Source organism: Nansenia antarctica (assembly GCF_963989245.1).
Source record: "Nansenia antarctica genome assembly, chromosome: 1".
Taxonomy (NCBI): Eukaryota; Metazoa; Chordata; class Actinopteri; order Argentiniformes; family Microstomatidae; genus Nansenia; species Nansenia antarctica.
In genome coordinates this window covers 26,752,777-26,771,993 of record NC_137674.1, presented here as the reverse complement: position 1 = coordinate 26,771,993, position 19,217 = coordinate 26,752,777, and the positions used below count along the sequence as shown (strand labels likewise).

The 19,217-nt window shown below is 47.2% G+C and overlaps 1 protein-coding gene across 1 annotated transcript in view; it reads left to right on the top strand.

Moving 5' to 3' along the window:
• Positions 1-19,217, top strand: part of syne1b (spectrin repeat containing, nuclear envelope 1b) — a gene marked incomplete at both ends in the record, with an annotated part of 140,201 nt that overhangs the window by 61,437 nt on the left and 59,547 nt on the right. The window contains 14 exons of the mRNA XM_080550517.1: positions 489-644; positions 944-1,114; positions 2,211-2,537; positions 2,944-3,096; positions 4,018-4,185; positions 4,906-5,082; positions 5,854-6,000; positions 10,650-10,775; positions 11,156-11,332; positions 12,141-12,406; positions 13,329-15,489; positions 16,203-16,540; positions 16,962-17,106; positions 18,010-18,228. Coding sequence (XP_080406643.1) covers positions 489-644; positions 944-1,114; positions 2,211-2,537; positions 2,944-3,096; positions 4,018-4,185; positions 4,906-5,082; positions 5,854-6,000; positions 10,650-10,775; positions 11,156-11,332; positions 12,141-12,406; positions 13,329-15,489; positions 16,203-16,540; positions 16,962-17,106; positions 18,010-18,228 — 4,731 coding nt within the window. The remainder of the gene's footprint in view (positions 1-488; positions 645-943; positions 1,115-2,210; positions 2,538-2,943; positions 3,097-4,017; positions 4,186-4,905; positions 5,083-5,853; positions 6,001-10,649; positions 10,776-11,155; positions 11,333-12,140; positions 12,407-13,328; positions 15,490-16,202; positions 16,541-16,961; positions 17,107-18,009; positions 18,229-19,217) is intronic.

Here is a 19,217-nt window from a genome sequence, read left to right as displayed (position 1 = left end):
ATCACATCAGGATAAGCTAGTATGAAGCTATTTTGCTGTTTTTCTGTGTAGGAAGCAGGCTAATTTACAAGGCGGCCAACTAGTGGCCGTTGTGTGTAAATAGCAGCTTGAGTATTGTAAAGAGGCTCTTTTAGTAGGTACAGGGTTCCCGCGCTGGTCTTAAGGAGCCTTAAAGTCTAAAATCCAGCATAAAAATGTTCAAGGCCTAAAAAGGTCTAAATTTGGAAATCCCTAATTTCATCACCTCGGGGATGACAAAAAGCTATCATATGGTGTCGCAAATAGGTCTAAAATTACATTCAAAGAGGTCTAAAAAAGGTCTAAAAAGGTCTTAAATGTGACTTGTTGAAACTTGTAGGAACCCTGTAGGTAAAAAGGCACGGCTGGTCTAGTGTTAATGATGTGGCTGTATGGGTGCGTCTCTCAGGGCTGGCAGGAGGAGGTGGAGGGTTAGGGTATGGATGCTTATGTATGGGTGCTCCTCTCAGGGCTGGCAGGAGGAGGTGTTGGTGTACCAGGAGGAGGTGGAGGGTCTGAGTGTTCTGGCCCAGCAGGTTCTGGATGAGACTCATGTCAGCAGCCGTGTCAGCACCCGGGCTACCCAGCTCACTGCCCGCTACCACGCCCTGCTACTGCACCTACTGGTACGACCCATACACACACACACACACACACACACACACACGCGCGCATGCACGCACGCACGTATGACCCATACACACACACACACACACACACACACATGCACGCATGCACATACTGTAAACAAATGCACACACACACACACACGCACGCATGCACATACTGTAAATAAATGCACATACACACACACACACGCACGCACGCACACATGCACATACTGTAAACAAATGCACATACACACACCCAAACACACACACACTCTCTCTCTTTTCGCTGAGATGGTTTTGTGTTTATGTTGTAGGAAACTATCAAGCAGCTGCAGGATGAGGTGTGTTGCATCGAGGAGGCCCAGAGTGTGTTCAGCACCTTCTCAGACTGGCTGAGCTCGGCAGAGAACAGCTTCAGCACCGTGGCCATCAGCATTGACGTGGTGGATCGGGTTGCCATGGAGAGGAAGATGAAGAAACTGGAGGTACAGTATAGCGTGAGCTCTAGCATGTAACAGGGTAACACTCCCAAGCCATTATTTAGCCTCTGAGAAAATCATTACATAGCCCATGAATGAGTCGTTTAATGACCACACGACCAAGGTCGGTGGAATTTTGTGACGTTAGAATTATAAGGTTCTATCTCCATTTTTGTCAAAATTTAGTTTTTTACATAATCTGATCCATTAGGTGTTTATTAATGCCTGTGTGGTGTTATTTTTTAAATGTTGACCTTTTTTAGTTAGTAATTAATAAAATACAATTGTTCCATCTCACAAAACATAATGGAATGTAAAAACTTTAACACTCAATATCTCTGAACTACCCTAAACGGAGATAGAACCTTATAATTCTAAGCTCACGATTTGTTGTCGGTACAGATGGAAAAGCTCAATACAGAAGTGTCAATTACATCAAACATACACACATTACACATGACTATCACAATGGACAATGTACACACATAACCACAAGACAAAATCATAGTCAATATTTACAACTTATAAAGTGCAGTACATCTGGCAGGGTTAGTGCAGTGAGTCAGGTGTTGAGAGTCCTTATAGCAGAGGGGAAAAAACTGTTTTTGAAACAGGATGTTTCGGTGGCCAGGGATCTGTAGCTCTGTCCAGAGGGCAACAGTTGAAACAGGTGGTGAGCAGGGTGGGAGGGGTCAGAGATCATTTGATTTGCTCTCCTATTTGTAGTGCGTTTGAGATATAATGATTCAACTGATGGGAGAGTGGTGCCGATGATCTTAGATTATTTTTTGGACTATTGGTCCATAGTCTTCTGCTTACGGCTGTTTCTATATCGTGAGCTTAGAATTATAAGGTTCTATCTCCGTTTAGGGTAGTTCAGTTATATATATAAAGATATTGAGCGTCAAAGTTTTTACATTCCATTATGTTTTGTGAGATGGAACCTTTGTATTTCTATTCATTACTAACTCAAAAATGTCAACATTTTAAAAATAACACCACACAGGCATTAATAAACACCAGATTATGTAAAAAACTCAATTTTGACAAAAATTGAGATAGAACCTTATAATTCTAACGTCATGTTATGTGTCTGTCCCAGGCTCTGCAGGGGGACATGGAGCAGGGCCACAGCTTCCTGAAGACCATGCGGGAGAAGACGGAGCGGATGCTGGCCTACCTGGAGGAGGCGGAGGCGGAGCAGCTCAGGGAGGAGGTGGACACCCGCTTCTCCCAGCTGGAGGGCCTGATGGGGGCGCTGCGCACCGAACACAGCTCCCTGGAGAAATGCATCTCACTCTCCAAAGACTTCCTCGACAAGTACAAGACCCAAGCACTGTGGCTCGCGGAGACCAAGGCTATGTTGAGCTCCCCTGTGGAGCCCAAAGCTGAACTGTACCAGAAGAAGGCTCAGTTAGCTAAATACAAGGTAACACACAATGTGCAATCAAGCTGAACCACCTCTGATCATTAAATAGTTGGGGCGGCTGTGGCGCAGGAGGCTTAGCCTAATGATCACAAGGTCGGCAGATCGGCGGTTCGTGTCCGCGGCTGGCACTCCTTGGGCAAGACACTGAACCCCAAAATTGCTCCCAGTGAGCGGGCCAGCGCCTTGCATGGCAGCTTGCCGCCATTGGTGTGTGAATGTGTGTGTGAATGGGTGAATGAGAGGTTGTTGTAAAGCACTTTGAGAGCAGCTTAGGAGCAGCAAAAAAGGCGCTATATAAGTGCAGTCCATTAACCATTTTACCAAATAGCAGAATTACATAGAAATGATCAACAACTAATCAGCTACATGATTCGTGGATTTGAAATGCCATTTTCTCCTCATTTAGACCATCCAGCAGACAGTCCAGTCTCACGAGTCAGCGGTGAGGTCTGTCGTTGAGAAAGGAGAGGCCCTCCTGGACACCGTCCGTGACCCCACCATCAGGGACAACATGAGCAAGCTGCAGACAGACTATCAGAACCTCTGCACTGCAGCCAAAGTAGGTGTTACCTTGCTATAAAGCCCTGCTTTTTTCCCCTTTTTTTATCTCAAACTGATTTTAAACTACAGTACCATTACATAACTTGTCTAATATTTTGTTAATTGCAAATGTATTCTTTTAATTTCTCCTACTTAGCACAATAAGGTCTCTGACGATTTTGGAGTGCTTACTAGAGCCGATCTGTTTTCGATCATCGGTGCTTATGTTGTGGATTTAATTGATTCTTAATTAATAGATTGAGTAAAACTTATAACGCACAAAGAGCTTAAATCAATTGTCTCCAAAGAGGCCTTTTATTAAGCAAAGTCACATGAGCGCAGAGAGAAAGTAGCAGACAAAAAGGCACCAAAGCCAAGGCTAAAAGCAAAAAGCCCCCAACGATGGGTGGGACTCATATTTATAGAACTGTCCTTGGTCATGAGGTCACTATTCTAGGGAACCAATCATATTATACAAATCTGTGATTACACAAGTTATGGGCCCTGTCCATAGTCAGAATTATTCACTGCGCCACAGATCTTGGCCCATCCCTTCCAGGAAGGAAATGGGCCTTCCTTGAGTGCTGCTAGATTCACCAAAGTGTAGAGAGACCAATTTCTCAGTATAAAATGATATAAAACCACAACACTTACTTGGTGTATTACTGTCCTGCCTGGGTGGATGAGGCTAAAGCCCAATGCACACTGCGTGCGATTTTGTCGCACCGCCGAATTCGATTCCATTGTTTTGAATGAGACCCAATGAGACAATGCACACGCCGTGCGATGCGATATTGTCGCACGACAACATTCGATTCTCCACATTCATTCATTGGTGTGAATTGAGAATCGAATGTTGTCGTGCGACAAAATCGCACGCCGTGTGCATTGGGCTTAAGACGTAGCTACCGTATCTCTGAGGTAATGGTTCTGTTTGTAGACCCAAGTCCTGAGCCTGATGGAGTGGGTGAAGGAACACGAGGCTTACAACACTGAGCTGCAGGAGGTGGAGAAGTGGCTCCTGCAGATGTCCAGCAGGCTGGTGACCTCTGACTCCATGCAGACCAGCAGTATGGACATGGCCACGCAGCAGTCGGCCCGACACAAGGTGACTGACTGCTGCAATGGAACATAGAACCATAGAAGCTATGAGAATCAATAAGAATGAAATGACATTATAATGTCTGTTGCCATGACTGCAATTGCTGCCTCTCTCTGTTTCCCCAACATTCTAAATGCCATTGTCATGTTGGTTAGTTAGTTATATTATATATTATATAGTTAGTTATATATATATTAGTTACTGTATAACAGAGATTGTATACAGTGCCTTTGGAAAGTATTCAGACCCCTTTACTTTTTTTCTAAATGTTTGACTCCATTTAAAATTGATTAAATTGAAAGAATTAGCCATCAATCCACACACAATACCACACAATTACAAAGCGAAAACATGTTTTTAGAAATTTCAATAAATGTATTACCTTTTAAAGAGGCCTTGGCTGTATCTTGTGTGGAGTGTAGGCTACAACAAAATCTAGCACTGCCACACCACCTGTCGCCATTACAGCACCAACAAAACAATTATAAACAAACAAATACAACCAGACAGTCCACCTCAGACTACGATTGGTTATGATTATGATGTTCAGCTCAGTAAAGCTTTATTGTCCCATGCTTGGGGAAATTGGTTTTGAAACCACCCTATAGTTTCCTTTGCTCCTGAACCATACTATCTTTTTGTAAATACTCAATTAAATATTGAGAGACGTCAACTTCTCTCTATTTGTGATCCTAATCCTTGTTTATCATATTTTTTATTCTCAAGGCCATAATGGAGGAGATATCTGCCTTTGAGGAGCGTCTGACCAGCCTTAAAGAGAAAGGAGACAACCTTGTGGCCAGCTGCACAGACCAGGTCCAGGCTAAGATCAGCCACCAGGTCCAGGCCCACCAGCAGGGGACCAGAGACAGCTACTCAGCCATCTGCAGTACGGCCCAGCGGGTACGTCAACCTGCCTCAGCTTAACACACTACAACAGCCGTGCCTGTTTTACCTACTAGTAGAGCCGCCTTGGGGGTCAAATAGACCCCCTTTTTAGAATGTAAATCTGCTATTTACACACAGAGATCACTAGAGGGCGCTGAGTGTCTCAGCCTGCCTCCTACACAGAAAAACTGGAAAACAGCTTTATACTATCTTATCCTGAAGTGATTTTTTGAAAAATGTAAGGATACTGCGGTGGTAGAATGCACATATCTAGGAAAAGTCATGAAAATTGATCGAGTGCAAAGATAGCTTTTTCTTTTTTTACTCACAGGGGTCACCGTGACCCCTCATGGCTCTTCTAGTGTTAACAGAGAAACTCTCCTGGGTCTTCATCATACTATTCAGCCCCATTAATTAAGCACACACTCACTCACTCACTAAGCAGCTTTATCACATCATCTGTGTGGGAGTGGAGTGGGTCATGGTCCTGTGTCTCTCTTCCTCGGTGCAGGTCCCACGTTAGCGTGCCTCCACTCACAAGGGGCGCTAAAACAATGTTGTTATGTAATATTGTATGAAAATAATAGTGTTAGATGTTATCTTTACCTGTTCTTTTTACTGTTTTCCCCTGCTTTTATATTCATTCTATGCTTGTATATGTTTTTATATATGTTTTTATATTCACTTTATGTTCTTATTCCTGTTGTAAAGCACTTTGAGCTGCATTTCTTGTATGAAAGGTGCTATATAAATAAAGCTTTATTTACTTACTTACTTCCTCATCAGGTGTACCAGAGCCTGGACCGAGAGCTGCAGAAGCACGTCAGCCACCAGGACACGCTGCAGCAGAGTCAGACCTGGCTGTCCACCGTGCAGGAGGAGCTCCAGCTGAACGACCAGGCGCCTTCTGGCCTGCAGGAGGCGCTCAAGCAGGTACACTGACTGACCACACTGCCCTTCTGTTAGTATGTGCGGAGTGTGAGAATGAAGTGGCAGAATAATACGTCTGTTTCCATGCCAATTGTGACAAATACGTGTGAGGGAATTGTGTGGTTGTGGCTGACCCTGAATTGATTGAATTAGCATTGGTTTGGACTATTTAAAAATCACACAAACTTGAGTTATCTGATTATTTCATATTTATATATATTGTAGGAGTGACGGCAATAACTGGACGATGTAGTCGGTTTGCCGGTAGAAAAACAATCATGTGCTTTATTCTCACTCTCTGCATGCGTACTGACAACAACAACATTCATCCATCTTTGTCCCACTTATATCCCGTCATATCACCCGCTAAGCAACCTGGGTGATTGAGTAAACACAAACATATCAACAGTGCTTTGTACAGGCTGGAACGCCGTGAATTACGAATACTCTGCTCACTAACGAGCGGTCACTACACACGTCCCCCCAGAATTCACAAGAACCGGCCCCAAAAAACTGTCAGGGACTCTGATAACTCGCCCAAAGCGACTCTGGCGCCCTTGAGCAGGCACAGGAGACCGAGGCAGGGGAAAAACAACAGGCGGACGTTTGGCCGGCCTCGGACGGCAGGGCAGGGGGTCTGCAGGAGCTAGGGTCGGGACTGTTTTAACAGGGGGGCGACCGCGGCGGGGCGGGTGGGCCACCTCGATGGGACGGTCCAAGTCCAGATGAGCTGGCTTAAGGCGATCCACCGAGATGCGTTCCTTACTACCCCCCATGTCGATAATAAAGGATTTGTCGCCTGTCTCCACGACCCGGTAGGGACCATCATAGGGCGGTTGCAGAGGGGCTCGATGGGCGTCTTGGCGGATAAAGACATACCCCGCTGCCTTCAGATCAGGCGGGACACGTACCTTAGGAACGCCATGGCATGAGGTAGGGATCGGCCGGAAGGACTTGGCCTTGTCCAGCAGCGCACTTCGCTGTTCTGGTGCTGACCAGGGGACCGTAGCACAGGGGAGGAAATCCCCCGGAACCCGGAGGGGTTGGCCGTACACCAGCTCAGCAGAGGACGAAAGGAGGTCCTCCTTAGGTGCAGTACGGAGTCCCAGCATCACCCAAGGAAGCCTGTCGACCCAGCCGTCGCCCCGGAGATCGGCTTTAAGGGCAGCCTTCATGGACCGGTGAAAACGTTCACACAGGCCATTGGCCTGTGGGTGGTAAGCCGTAGTGCGGTGGAGGGAGACACCCAGCTGCTGAGTAATGGAAGTCCATAAGCCAGAAGTGAACTGGGCCCCCCGATCAGAGGAAAGGTCTGAGGGGACCCCAAACCGGGAGACCCAGGTGCCGATGAATGCGCGGGCCACCTCAGCTGTGGTAGTCTCCGTCAGTGGGACGGCCTCTGGCCAACGGGTGGTCCTGTCCACCATCGTCAGAAGGTGAGTGTACCCCCTGGAGGCGGGAAGGGGACCCACCAGATCAATGTTGACATGGTCGAAGCGTCTTTCTGGGACCGTGAACCGCTCCAGCGGGGCCTTAACATGACGATGGACCTTCGCACGTTGGCATGGCACGCAGGTCTTGACCCACCCACCAATGTCAACCTTCATCCTGGGCCAGACGAATTTCGCCGCAATCAGGCGCTGCGAAGGTTTCCTGCCTGGGTGTGAGAGGCCATGTATGGCCTCGAAAACTTGCCGTCTCCATGCATGTGGAACCACGGGGCGCGGCTGCTCCATGGACACGTCACAAAGCAGCGTTGTGCCGTCGTCACTGAAGGGGATGTCCGCCAACTGGAGGCCAGAAACTTCAGTCCTGCATGCCTGGATGTCTGGGTCCGAAACCTGATCCGCAGCCATATGGGCGTAGTCGATGCCGAGGTGGACAGCCCCGATAGTGGCACGAGAGAGGCAGTCAGCTACAGGGTTGTCCTTCCCCGCCACATGCCGAATGTCTGTAGTGAACTCGGAGATATAAGCCAGATGACGCTGCTGCCTGGCAGACCACGGCTCCGACACCTTAGCCATGGCAAAAATCAAGGGTTTGTGGTCCACAAAAACTGTGAATGGACGAGCCTCCAGCAGGAAACGGAAGTGCCTGACTGCCAAGTACAGAGCGAGGAGCTCTCGGTCAAAGGTGCTGTATTTTTGCTCACTGGAGCGGAGTTGTCGGCTGAAAAATGCCAGGGGTTGCCAAACCCCCTTGACCAGCTGTTCGTAAACGCCTCCAACGGCATAATCTGAGGCATCAGTTGTCAAGGCCACGGAAGCTTCAGGCACGGGGTGAGTCAGCATGGTCGCGCTCGCGAGGGCTTCCTTGGTGTCTGAGAATGCCTTTGACATTTCGTCGGACCATGCGATGATGTGCTTAGGGGTCTTGTCCTTGAGAGCCCCATACAGGGGTCGCATTAGGTGGGCAGCCTGGGGGATGAATCGATGGTAGAAATTCACCATCCCCAGGAACTCCTGTAAAGCTCTAATGCTGGTAGGGCGTGGGAGCTGCAGCACAGCGTCCACCTTTGATGGCAGCGGGACCGCCCCAGCAGTAGTGATGTGGTGGCCGAGGAAATCCATGGCAGGCAGTCCAAACTGGCACTTTGCTGGGTTGATGATTAATCCATGTTCCCGGAGGCGACTGAAGAGGAGACGGAGGTGGGATAGGTGCTCTGCCTTGGACGTGCTAGCTACCAGGATATCGTCTAGGTAGACAAACACAAAAGGGAGGTTGCCCAGCATGGCGTCCATCAACCTCTGAAAGGTCTGGGCAGCATTCTTGAGGCCAAACGGCATCCTCAAAAACTCAAAAAGTCCGAATGGTGTTATAACCGCTGTCTTGGGGACGTCCTGAGGGCTAACTGGCACCTGGTGGTATCCCCGTACCAAATCCACTTTAGAAAAAATAGACGCGCCCGCTAGATGGGCTGAAAAGTCTTGAATGTGTGGAACGGGGTAACGGTCAGGTGTGGTGACATCATTTAGACGCCGGTAGTCGCCGCACGGACGCCAGCCTCCGTTGGACTTGGGAACGAGATGGAGAGGCGAGGCCCAAGGACTGTCAGAACGGCGAATGATGCCAAGTGCCTCCATGGCTGCAAACTCCTCTTTCGCGATGGTGAGCTTGTGTGGGTCGAGGCGACGGGCCCTGGCATGCACTGGTGGGCCTTCCGTGGAGATGTAATGCATGACGCCGTGTTTGGTGGTAGCAGCCGAGAAGGTAGGTGTTGTGATGTCTGAGAACTCCAATAGAAGAGGAGAAAAATCGTCAGCCGGCGAGACAGCACTGGACAGCTTCATTGTGGCTGCGTCACTGCGCTCACATGACAAAGAGCCGAATGTCTCAGCGTTGACGAGTCGGCGGTTCCCCACGTCCACCAGGAGGCTGTTAGCGCAGAGAAAGTCAGCGCCTAAGAGGGGAGTAGACACTTTGGCCAACACAAAACTCCAGGTAAAACGCTGGTCAGCAAAACACAAACCCACAGTGCGCCTGCCGAAGGTAGCGATAGCACTGCCATTGGCAGCCTCAAGGGAGGGTCCTTGTTTCCCTGTTTTAATGTCTATTGCCGATACGGGCAGCACGCTCACCTGGGCACCTGTGTCACACAGAAAACGGCGGCCGGAGAGGGAGTCAGTGACGTACAGCAAGCCTGCAGAATGGCCGGCACCCACAGCTGCTAATGAGTGGCGGCCTGTGCGTTTCCCGACACACTGTAGTTGCATGGTGGTAGGCACTTCTTAGCTTTGTCCCCGAATTTCATATGGTAAAAGCACAACCCCGACGGCCTCACCCGTCGGGCCACAGCAGTAGCGGAGATGGAGAGTGGTTGGAACCCAAACTCATCCATGGTGGCTGTAAAACACTTCTTCCCAGCTGAGAAAAATATATCCGCTTCCTTGGCTAGCTGACGAAAGTCTGTTTTGATGGAATTAGCCATTGAAAAACGAACCTGGTCTGGTAACTGTTGCAGAAAAAGCTCTTTAAAAAGAAAACACGGCTGATGGTCGCCCAGCAAAGCTAGCATGTGGTCCATCAGTTCAGAGGGTTTCGTGTCACCGAGCCCAGGGAGAGAGAGGAGCTGGCGTGCACGTTCAGATTCAGACAAACAAAACGTATCTATGAGGTGCGCCTTCAAGGTAACATATTTGTGCTGTGCCGGTGGGTTTTCAATAAGACTCACCACTCTCTTGAATTGGTTAAAGCTGCTACCACGTAGTAGTATTTGGTATGATCCACGGTAATATCCCTGAGGGCGAATTGAGCTTCAGCTTGTGCAAACCATGCGTTGGCATTTTGTTCCCAAAAAACGGGCAGCTTGAGTGAAACTGCGTTTGTTGTCATGTTCAAATGATCTCCGAAAACGTTCGAGAGAATGTCAGGGTCACCAATGTAGGAGTGACGGCAATAACTGGACGATGTAGTCGGTTTGCCGGTAGAAAAACAATCATGTGCTTTATTCTCACTCTCTGCATGCGTACTGACAACAACAACATTCATCCATCTTTGTTCCACTTATATCCCGTCATATCACCCGCTAAGCAACCTGGGTGATTGAGTAAACACAAACATATCAACAGTGCTTTGTACAGGCTGGAACGCCGTGAATTACGAATACTCTGCTCACTAACGAGCGGTCACTACAATATCCCTGTTGTCTGCAGGTGAAGCATTACAGGGCCTTACAGGAGCAGGCCAGTACCTATCTGGACCTGGTGTGTTCTGTGTGCGACCTGTCTGACGATGCAGTGAGGGTCACAGCGGCGGAGGTCCAACGGATCAAACTCACGGTGTGTAGGCAGATCTGACCGTACATTAACCCCCGGTCCGTCACCAAATCGTGACTATGATGTGATTATAAGGTTCTATCTCCATTTTTGTCAAAATTGAGTTTTTTACATAATCTGATCCATTAGGTGTTTATTAATGCCTGTGTGGTGTTATTTTTAAAATGTTGACATTTTTGAGTCGGTAATTAATAAAATACAAAGGTTCCATCTCACAAAACATAATGGAATGTAAAAACTTTGACGCTCAATATCTCTGAACTACCCTAAACGGTAAAAAAATGCGACCTTATAATTCTAAGCTCACCTAATGTTTTTTTACTGTATGTAGTTATTAGTATTAACTAACTAACTCGACCTTGTTTCACGTGGTGCCGCTCCAGATCGAGGAGAGGATGGCGGGCTCTCAGGAGCTGGCGGAGGGGTGGAGGGAGATCAAAGAGCAGAAGCAGGAGCTCTCCGCTCTGTTCCAGGACATGGAGCAGCAGCTCCTCATCCTCTCCAGGAGGCCCGCCGAGCTGGAGACCAAGATCGCTCAGAACATGCTGACTCAGGCCAAGGTAGGACGCAGGCGGTCAAACTCCCTCAGAACATGCTCACTCAGGCCAAGGTAGGACGCAGGTGCCGGTCACACTCTCTCAGAACATGCTCACTCAGGCCAAGGTAGGACGCAGGCGCCGGTCACACTCTCTCAGAACATGCTGACTCAGGCCAAGGTAGGACGCAGGCGGTCACACTCTCTCAGAACATGCTCACTCAGGCCAAGGTAGGACGCAGACGGTCAAACTCTCTCAGAACATGCTCACTCAGGCCAAGGTAGGACGCAGGCGGTCACACTCTCTCAGAACATGCTCACTCAGGCCAAGGTAGGACGCAGGCGCCGGTCACACTCTCTCCTCGGCCCTGTGAAAAGCACTGAGCCCGCTAGGGGCTTTGATCTTAGTAAGTAAAAGTAAAAACGTTATTTATATAGCGCCTTTCGTACATGAAATGCAACTCAAAGCACTTTACAATAGAAAACAATGATTACAAAAGAGGGGGGGATGGGGGGGAGGGGACACGAGACAACAGTAGGGGAGGGGTGGGGGAAGGGAGAGGAGGGAGGGGTTACATCACCCTCTGTAGACATCTGCTATCTAATCGGGGGGGCGGCTATCTAATCGGGGGGGCGGCGGGATGGGGTGGGGGGGGGGGGTTGGGTGCGAAAATGCGACCGCCTACGACAAGAGAGATTCCTCGTTACATTTATGTATGGTTTGGTTTGAAAGAGTAACCATGTTTTTTTGTAAGCATTGGCTTACTGTACATAGAAACCATTACAGTATGTAGTACATTGATTGAATTCAACTCTCTACACTGGTCCTACAGGAGTTTAGCCAGCAACTGCAGTCCAAACAAGGTATCCTGACCAAGATGACGGAGAGTGTGAGCCGGCTAATGGAGGGCCAGGACTCCCCGGAGCACGCAGAGATAGGCCGCCTCAGCCATGCCTGGCTGGAACTGTGTCACCAGGCTAGCCAGCTGCAGGGCCAGAGAGAAGAGGACGTCCAGAGGACCAAGGAATACCACGACTGTATCGCTGCTATGGAGGGGCTGTTTGAACAGGTGTCCAAGGAGTGGGACAATCTGGCAAGGTAGTTTCACCTATTACACACCACTCAGTTGCTATTCGGTTGTTAAGTCTGACGTCACGCATGACGTTTAGCAATTTCCGGGTCCAAATTAAAAAATCCCTGCACCAGAGTACCAGTGTACTAAAGTGGTAGAATGACAGTCGTTTTGTAGACTCGGATCTATTCATACAACAAGGGACACAGCACTTTCCCGTTTTTCCCATATTGTCAGCGTCTTTGAGCCTCGGAAAAGCGCTATACAAATATAATGATTTATTATTATTACTGCGGAATTTCAAAGAGAGCGCCTCAGCCAACGTTGGACCCGGAAACACGTCACGACTTAACAACCGAATGGAGACATTTAGTTAGGGGTTTATAACTCAATTGTGATTGTGTACAATTGTGATAGCCTAGCTTTCAATATAAGGCTCTGCTACTGACAATATGTCTATATATAATATTCCTCAATATCTAATATTATATTATAACTTCAACACATTATGAAAGTGACACCACAACATTCTTGCAGTCACTTTGCAGACTTGTGTCTGTTGCAGACAGTTAATTTCACTACTCTGTTTTGCTTGTCTTCTGTGGGTCTTGTTGCTATGTAGTTATGTAGTTGCTATGGCAAATCTTTCATAGCATAATAATCCAATTATGTGTGACTAGAGCCCTCTATTTACAAAAACGAAAGGCTCTGTGTGAGACCAGTAGCTCATTAATGGCAGTTGCCATGGCAATGGTGATATGACTCAGCTCTAGAGCTGTATAAACATTTCAAAAACTATGGCAATGTCTTTTAAGCCTTCTTTATCAGCAGTAGAACTAGTTAAACTTTCATAACTATAACAGGTGTTCACTGTGAAAAAGATTGTATTATACCCAATATTGTAATTATAATGCAAAATATTGTATTAAACAAAATAATTTTCCTCAGGACGGATGCTGAAAGTTCATCTGAGCACTTGGAAGCACTTAGGAAACTTGCAGTGGCACTTAAAGATCAGAGGGGAACTCTTGAGGACTTGAAAGACCAGAGGCAAAAAGTCATCCACCATTTGAATCTGGACGACAAGGAGCTCGTCAAAGAGCAGATCAGCCACTTTGAGCAGCGTTGGGCCCAACTGCAGAGCCTGATCGATAGGAAGATCCAGGACTCTGTGCTAACCCTGGAGGACATGGGCCAGGTGGAGGCCCGTCTGAGGGAGGCTCGAGAGTGGGCAGAGGAGCAGCAGCCTGCCCTCTCTGAGGCCATGAAGATGAGCCCTCCTCCAGAGCTGGCTCAAAGCTTCCTCTTTGACCACCTCAGCATCTGCAGCGAGCTGGAGGCCAAGCAGCTCCTGTTGGCCCAGGCCCTGACCGACGCCGACAGGGTGCTGGCTCACCTGGGCCTCAACGAACGCCAGCGTTTACAGCGAATGATCTCCGACACTCAGGCTCAGGTGGAGTCTCTGAGTGTGCAGGTGGCCCAGCGCAAGAAGCACCTCAGCAAGGCCTTCACAGAGAGGACCCAGTTCGTGCTGGCGGTGAACCAGTCCATTACCTGGGTTCAGCAAAACGAGAAGAAGTCCCAAGCGGAGGAGTACATCGCCCTGTTACCTGACGACCTGGCCAAGCAGGTGAGGACATGCAGGAACATCCAGAGCAGTCTGAAAGCCTACCAGAGCGAGCTGACCTCTCTATGGTCTCAGGGGAGAGACCTCATGAGGAATGCCACTCAGGACGAAAGGGCTGAGATTCTCACCAAGCTGCAGGAGCTGCAGAACATCTTTGAGAAAGCCCTACAGAAGTGCGGACAGAGGCTACAGGAGCTGGAGAAGGTGCTGGTGTCTCGGAAGTACTTCAAGGCAGACCTGGAGAAAACATGTCAGTGGTTGAAACAAGCAGATATCGTCACGTTTCCTGAGATTAATCTAATGAATGGAGATGCAGAGCTAAATGTGCAGCTATTGAAATATCAGCAGATCGTAGAACAAGCCATGGAATATGAGAATCTCCTCCTAACAGTCCAGAGAGCAGGTCAGGAGATTCTCCCCACTCTAAACGAGGTAGACCACTGTTACTTGGACGAAAAACTCAATGCCCTGCCACAGCAATATAACAGCATATTAGCTTTAGCCAAAGAAAAGCAGGAGAAAATCCAGCAGGCTATTCTAGCACGGGCAGAATATGCTTCTTTTATAGATGTAACTCATAAAGCACTGAAGGAGCTCGAGGAGCAGTTCCATAACCTAGGGACGCAGCCTGTCGGCCTCCAAACAGAGGAGGTTGTCAGTTTACAGAACGATTATAAAACACTTCAGGAGGATTTGAGCAACCTTGGGCTGGCCGTCAGCGAGTTGAACCAAAAAAAAGAGGGCTTCCGTAGCACGGGTCAACCCTGGCGCCCTGAGGAGATGAGCCAGCTCGTGAGCCTTTACAACGGGTTGAAGAGGCTAATCGAACAGAGAGTGGAACATCTGGATGACACTTTAGAGTCTTTTGAGGACCACAAGGCCATGGCGATGCAGGTCGACTCTGAACTGAAGGCCACCAAGGAGCAGCTGGTCAAAGTCAACGCAGAGACACAGTCTGCAGAGGAAAGACTGAAAAACTACCACGCCCTCGCCGGGAGTCTCCAGAGCGCCAACTCTCACCTGTCCAGACTCATGGAGCAGATGGACACTCTCGCCCCTCACGTGGACGAGGCGGCCAATGAGGCGTCCAGAGAGCAGGTGACCCTGTGGCAGGAGGAGCTGGAGTCCCTACAGTCGGCCGTGGGGGATCTGATAGAGGAGTGTGAGAACAGGTTTGTGCAGAGTAAAGACTTCGAGACGGAGGTGAAGAGGACCCTGGACTGGCTCCAGCAGATCAGAGACGAGCTGGGCTGTGCCGTGATCGTGGATGTGAGGGTGGAGAAGGTCCAGGAGGAGATCAGGAAGCAGCAGATCATGCAGGAGGAGGTGCAGTCCAGGCTGAGGATCGTGGCGGCCCTGAGTAGCAGGGAGAAACAGAAGTACACCAGTGCCAACGAGCTGGTCCCGGCCCATGTGGATCTCAGCCTAGAGGAGATGGCCAAGCTACAGGCAGATGTCCAACAAGCTCTGAGCTCCAAACAGGTGAGTTTATAACGTTTTGTCCAAATGTGTCATCATAGAAGGGGTAGTAGTAAGTAAGTAAGTAAGTAAAGCTTTATTTATATAGCACCTTTCATACAAGAAATGCAGCTCAAAGTGCTTTACAACAGGAATAAGAACATAAAGTGAATATAAAAACATATACAAACATAGAATGAATATAAAAGCAGGGGAAAACAGTAAAAAGAAAAGGTAAAGATAAAATACAATAAAGATACATTTAAAAAAGGGAAACACTAATCAAGACAATATAAACCTAAATGTACCTGGAAAATGTATGTGTTAGCCTCACATAATCTTTTCTCTTTTATTTTTATTTTTTTATTTTTTTTATTGTCAATGGTCATTGGTTACAACAATTGTCATTACATTCAACATATCACTATCAACTCAGTTCCTATGACCAAAGCCTTTTTTTCCTTTTTTATATTAAGTAAAGTAAAGACAAAACAAAACAAAAACAATGAAAAAGAAATAGCGAGTGAACTTGGGGAGCTTTCATCTTACAGATTAGAATAGAAAATGATTAGAAAATAGAGAAAATAAACAAAATTACATCACCCTCTCATGTTCTTTTAACAGTTCAACAGAAATCTGACCGTACAGGTTTAACATATCCTGTCCATTTCGTCCAGATCCAATAGAATTTGTCTACCTGAATTCTAAAATCTTTTCTCTTTTCATCTTTTTTCCAGATCACACTGGAGCAGGCCTTGACGTTGTGTCAGAAGTACCACTTCAGGATGCAGTCGGCCTGCGAGTGGCTGGAGGACGCGGTGGCCTTCCTGCAGCAGGCCAGCCTGGGCGTGGACGTGGAGAACTACGAGGAGTGTCTGCGGCAGCAGGAGGACATCATGGCCACTGAGCAGGAGTTCCTGAACCACCTGCAGGAGCTGGAGGCTCTGCCCCCCCAGCTGGAGAACCTGGTCAACCCCACCGCCAAGGAGCAGCTCAGGCTGAGTGTGGAGTCTGCACAGCAGAGGGGCGTGGAGGTCCGAGACCAACTGCAATGCCACCATGATGTTCTGCACAGGTACTGTAGAGCACAGAGGATAACTCGTGAGCTTAGAATTATAAGGTTCTATCTCCGTTTAGGGTAGTTTAGAGATATTGAGCGTCAATGTTTTTACATTCCATTATGTTTTGTGAGATGGAACCGTTGTATTTTATTAATTACTAACAAAAAAAATGTCAACATTTAAAAAACAACACCACACAGTCATTAATAAACACCTAATGGATCAGATTATGGAAAACAATCAATTTTGACAAAAATGGAGATAGAACCTTATAATTCTAACGTCACGAACTGCCGCAGTACAAAAATGGTTTATTTCAAATCAATAGTGTTAGTATACCCCCAGACTAGCACTGCTAATATGTTGTTATTCTGTAGCATTTAGTCCTATTTTTGTCTGTCCAACACATGTTCCAACAACTTTTTTTCTTCTCAGCTGTGTGGCCCAGTGGAAGTCATACCAGGAGGCGAGGCAGACGGTCATCGAGCTGATGAACGAGGCAGAGAAGAAGCTGACTGAGTTCTCCACCGCCAAGGCCGCCACCAACCTGGAGGCCGAGGAGAAGCTCAGGACTCATCGGGTAAATGAAGGAAGGACACAGGAAAATGTCAAGGAATCAAGCTTACTGTGGCGACTAGATCGAGCCAAAAATCCTGGGTTGAAATTGTATGACGCGCTAAAAACAATTCGCTTGAGATAAAAGGTACGTTTAAAGCATTTATTGAATAAAAAACAATCAAACTCGGTGACGTACAGAAATCCATAAGCGACCAACACAAAGAATAACAAACAAATCATAAATAATATGCGGTCAACAAAAAATACAGCGACCCTGTCTCCCCTCTCTCTCCACTCCCGCCATACAGGTGAACAGATGCTTAAATTGACCTCAAGCTATCCCTGCCCATAATCATGTGACTTCCAGAAGGAAGAAAATAACGTGATCAAAACAATAAACAAACAATCAAATAAGCTCACAATAAACCCATTCGCTTTTTGTACTAAATACCCCACAAATCATATTCATGGCTCCTACACTTACTATATAAAATGCTTTGAAAAAGAAGGAAAGTGATATGTATTTTTCTCCTTTTTTGACTTAAACGTCCATTTTGTGGAGAAGAAGCCCAAAGTACAAACATTTCGTGAGCTTAGAATTATAAGGTTCTATCTCCATTTCGGGTAGTTCAGAGATATTGAGCGTCAACGTTTTTACATTCCATTATGTTTTGTGAGATGGAACCTTTGTATTTTATTAATTACTAACTCAAAAATGTCAACATTTAAAAAATAACACCACACAGGCATTAATAAGCACCTAATGGATCAGATTATGTAAAAAAACGAAATTCTGACAAAAATGGAGATAGAAGCTTATAATTCTAACGTCACAATTTATGAATACCCTCAATGATCTAGAAACTGACAATGACCCCAACCGTGTCTGTGTATTCAACCCTCTCTTTCTGTCTCTTTCTGGCAGTCCCTCGTGTCGATGGTGAATGGCTTCCAGGAGAAGCTGACCGGGCTGGAGGAGCAGGCGGCCCAGCTGGAGCTGGTAGGCAGTGACGCTAGCAAGGCGACGATCAGCCGCTCTATGACCACCGTGTGGCAGCGGTGGACGCGGCTACGCAGCGTGGCACGAGGACAGGAGAGAGTCCTGGAGGACACGGCAAAGGAGTGGAGGAACTTCAGAGAGAAGGTACAGTGCAGTAGTAGTCTATATCCGATTCTACAACAACAGCATGTTTGGATACTGGATTCTGATTGGCTAGCAACAGTGGTAAATATCTCAACAACCAACCCACAGTTCAGACTGCATTCTCAGGCCCTGTCCACACCTATACGTTTTTTTGATAAACGTGGATTTTTATATTCGTTTTGGGGGGTTCGTCCAGACGCAAACGAGTTTTTGCCCCCTGAAAACGAAGATGTTTAAAAACGCCTGCCAGAGTGAAGATGTTTAAAAACACTGTATATTCGCCGTATATTTTTGACGTGTGGACGAGATAGACGGAGCTTTTTGTATTCGTCACGTCATCATGCACGTAGATTTCTATGATCATGCGCACTGCAGCTGTTTGCTGTTCCCTCCAACGTCATATCCTGGCACCAGTTTTGCACTTTGTTTACAACAGGCAACGGTGTTCGAGGCTACACAAGCGAGGAAAATGGATGTGAACAAAGTGCTTCTAGTTCTTTCACTGTTAACTGGACTTTTAACCTGTTTACAGATACATGCACAGTTAATGATCGAGAACATTGAGAGACAGAGGCGTCTGATTGGCCAGCGGGGCTATGGGGATAATATTATATCGCCGACTACTGGTGTGGAATGCTCAATGACAGCGTTTATATTGCGTTTAAACATGCTGGTGTGGACGGTCATATTTTTATATACGAAAAACGTTTATCAAAAAAACGTATAGGTGTGGACAGGGCCTCAGTATCAATGCGCCTCCCAATCAATCTGATTAAGAACACCTGTGCTGACCTCCAATGCAATGGTTGATCTTATTTATGGGACTATATTCTGTTTGCGGAAGGATATATGTATTCTGAAACGATTAATGATTGTAAATAAATGAGTTTAATGTTACAACTGTGTATTTATGTTTTATATGATGTGGTGGCTGTTGTAGAAAAGCAATTTACCATTGGAGGGCGGGGGTTGTGGACTCATTTTTTTTT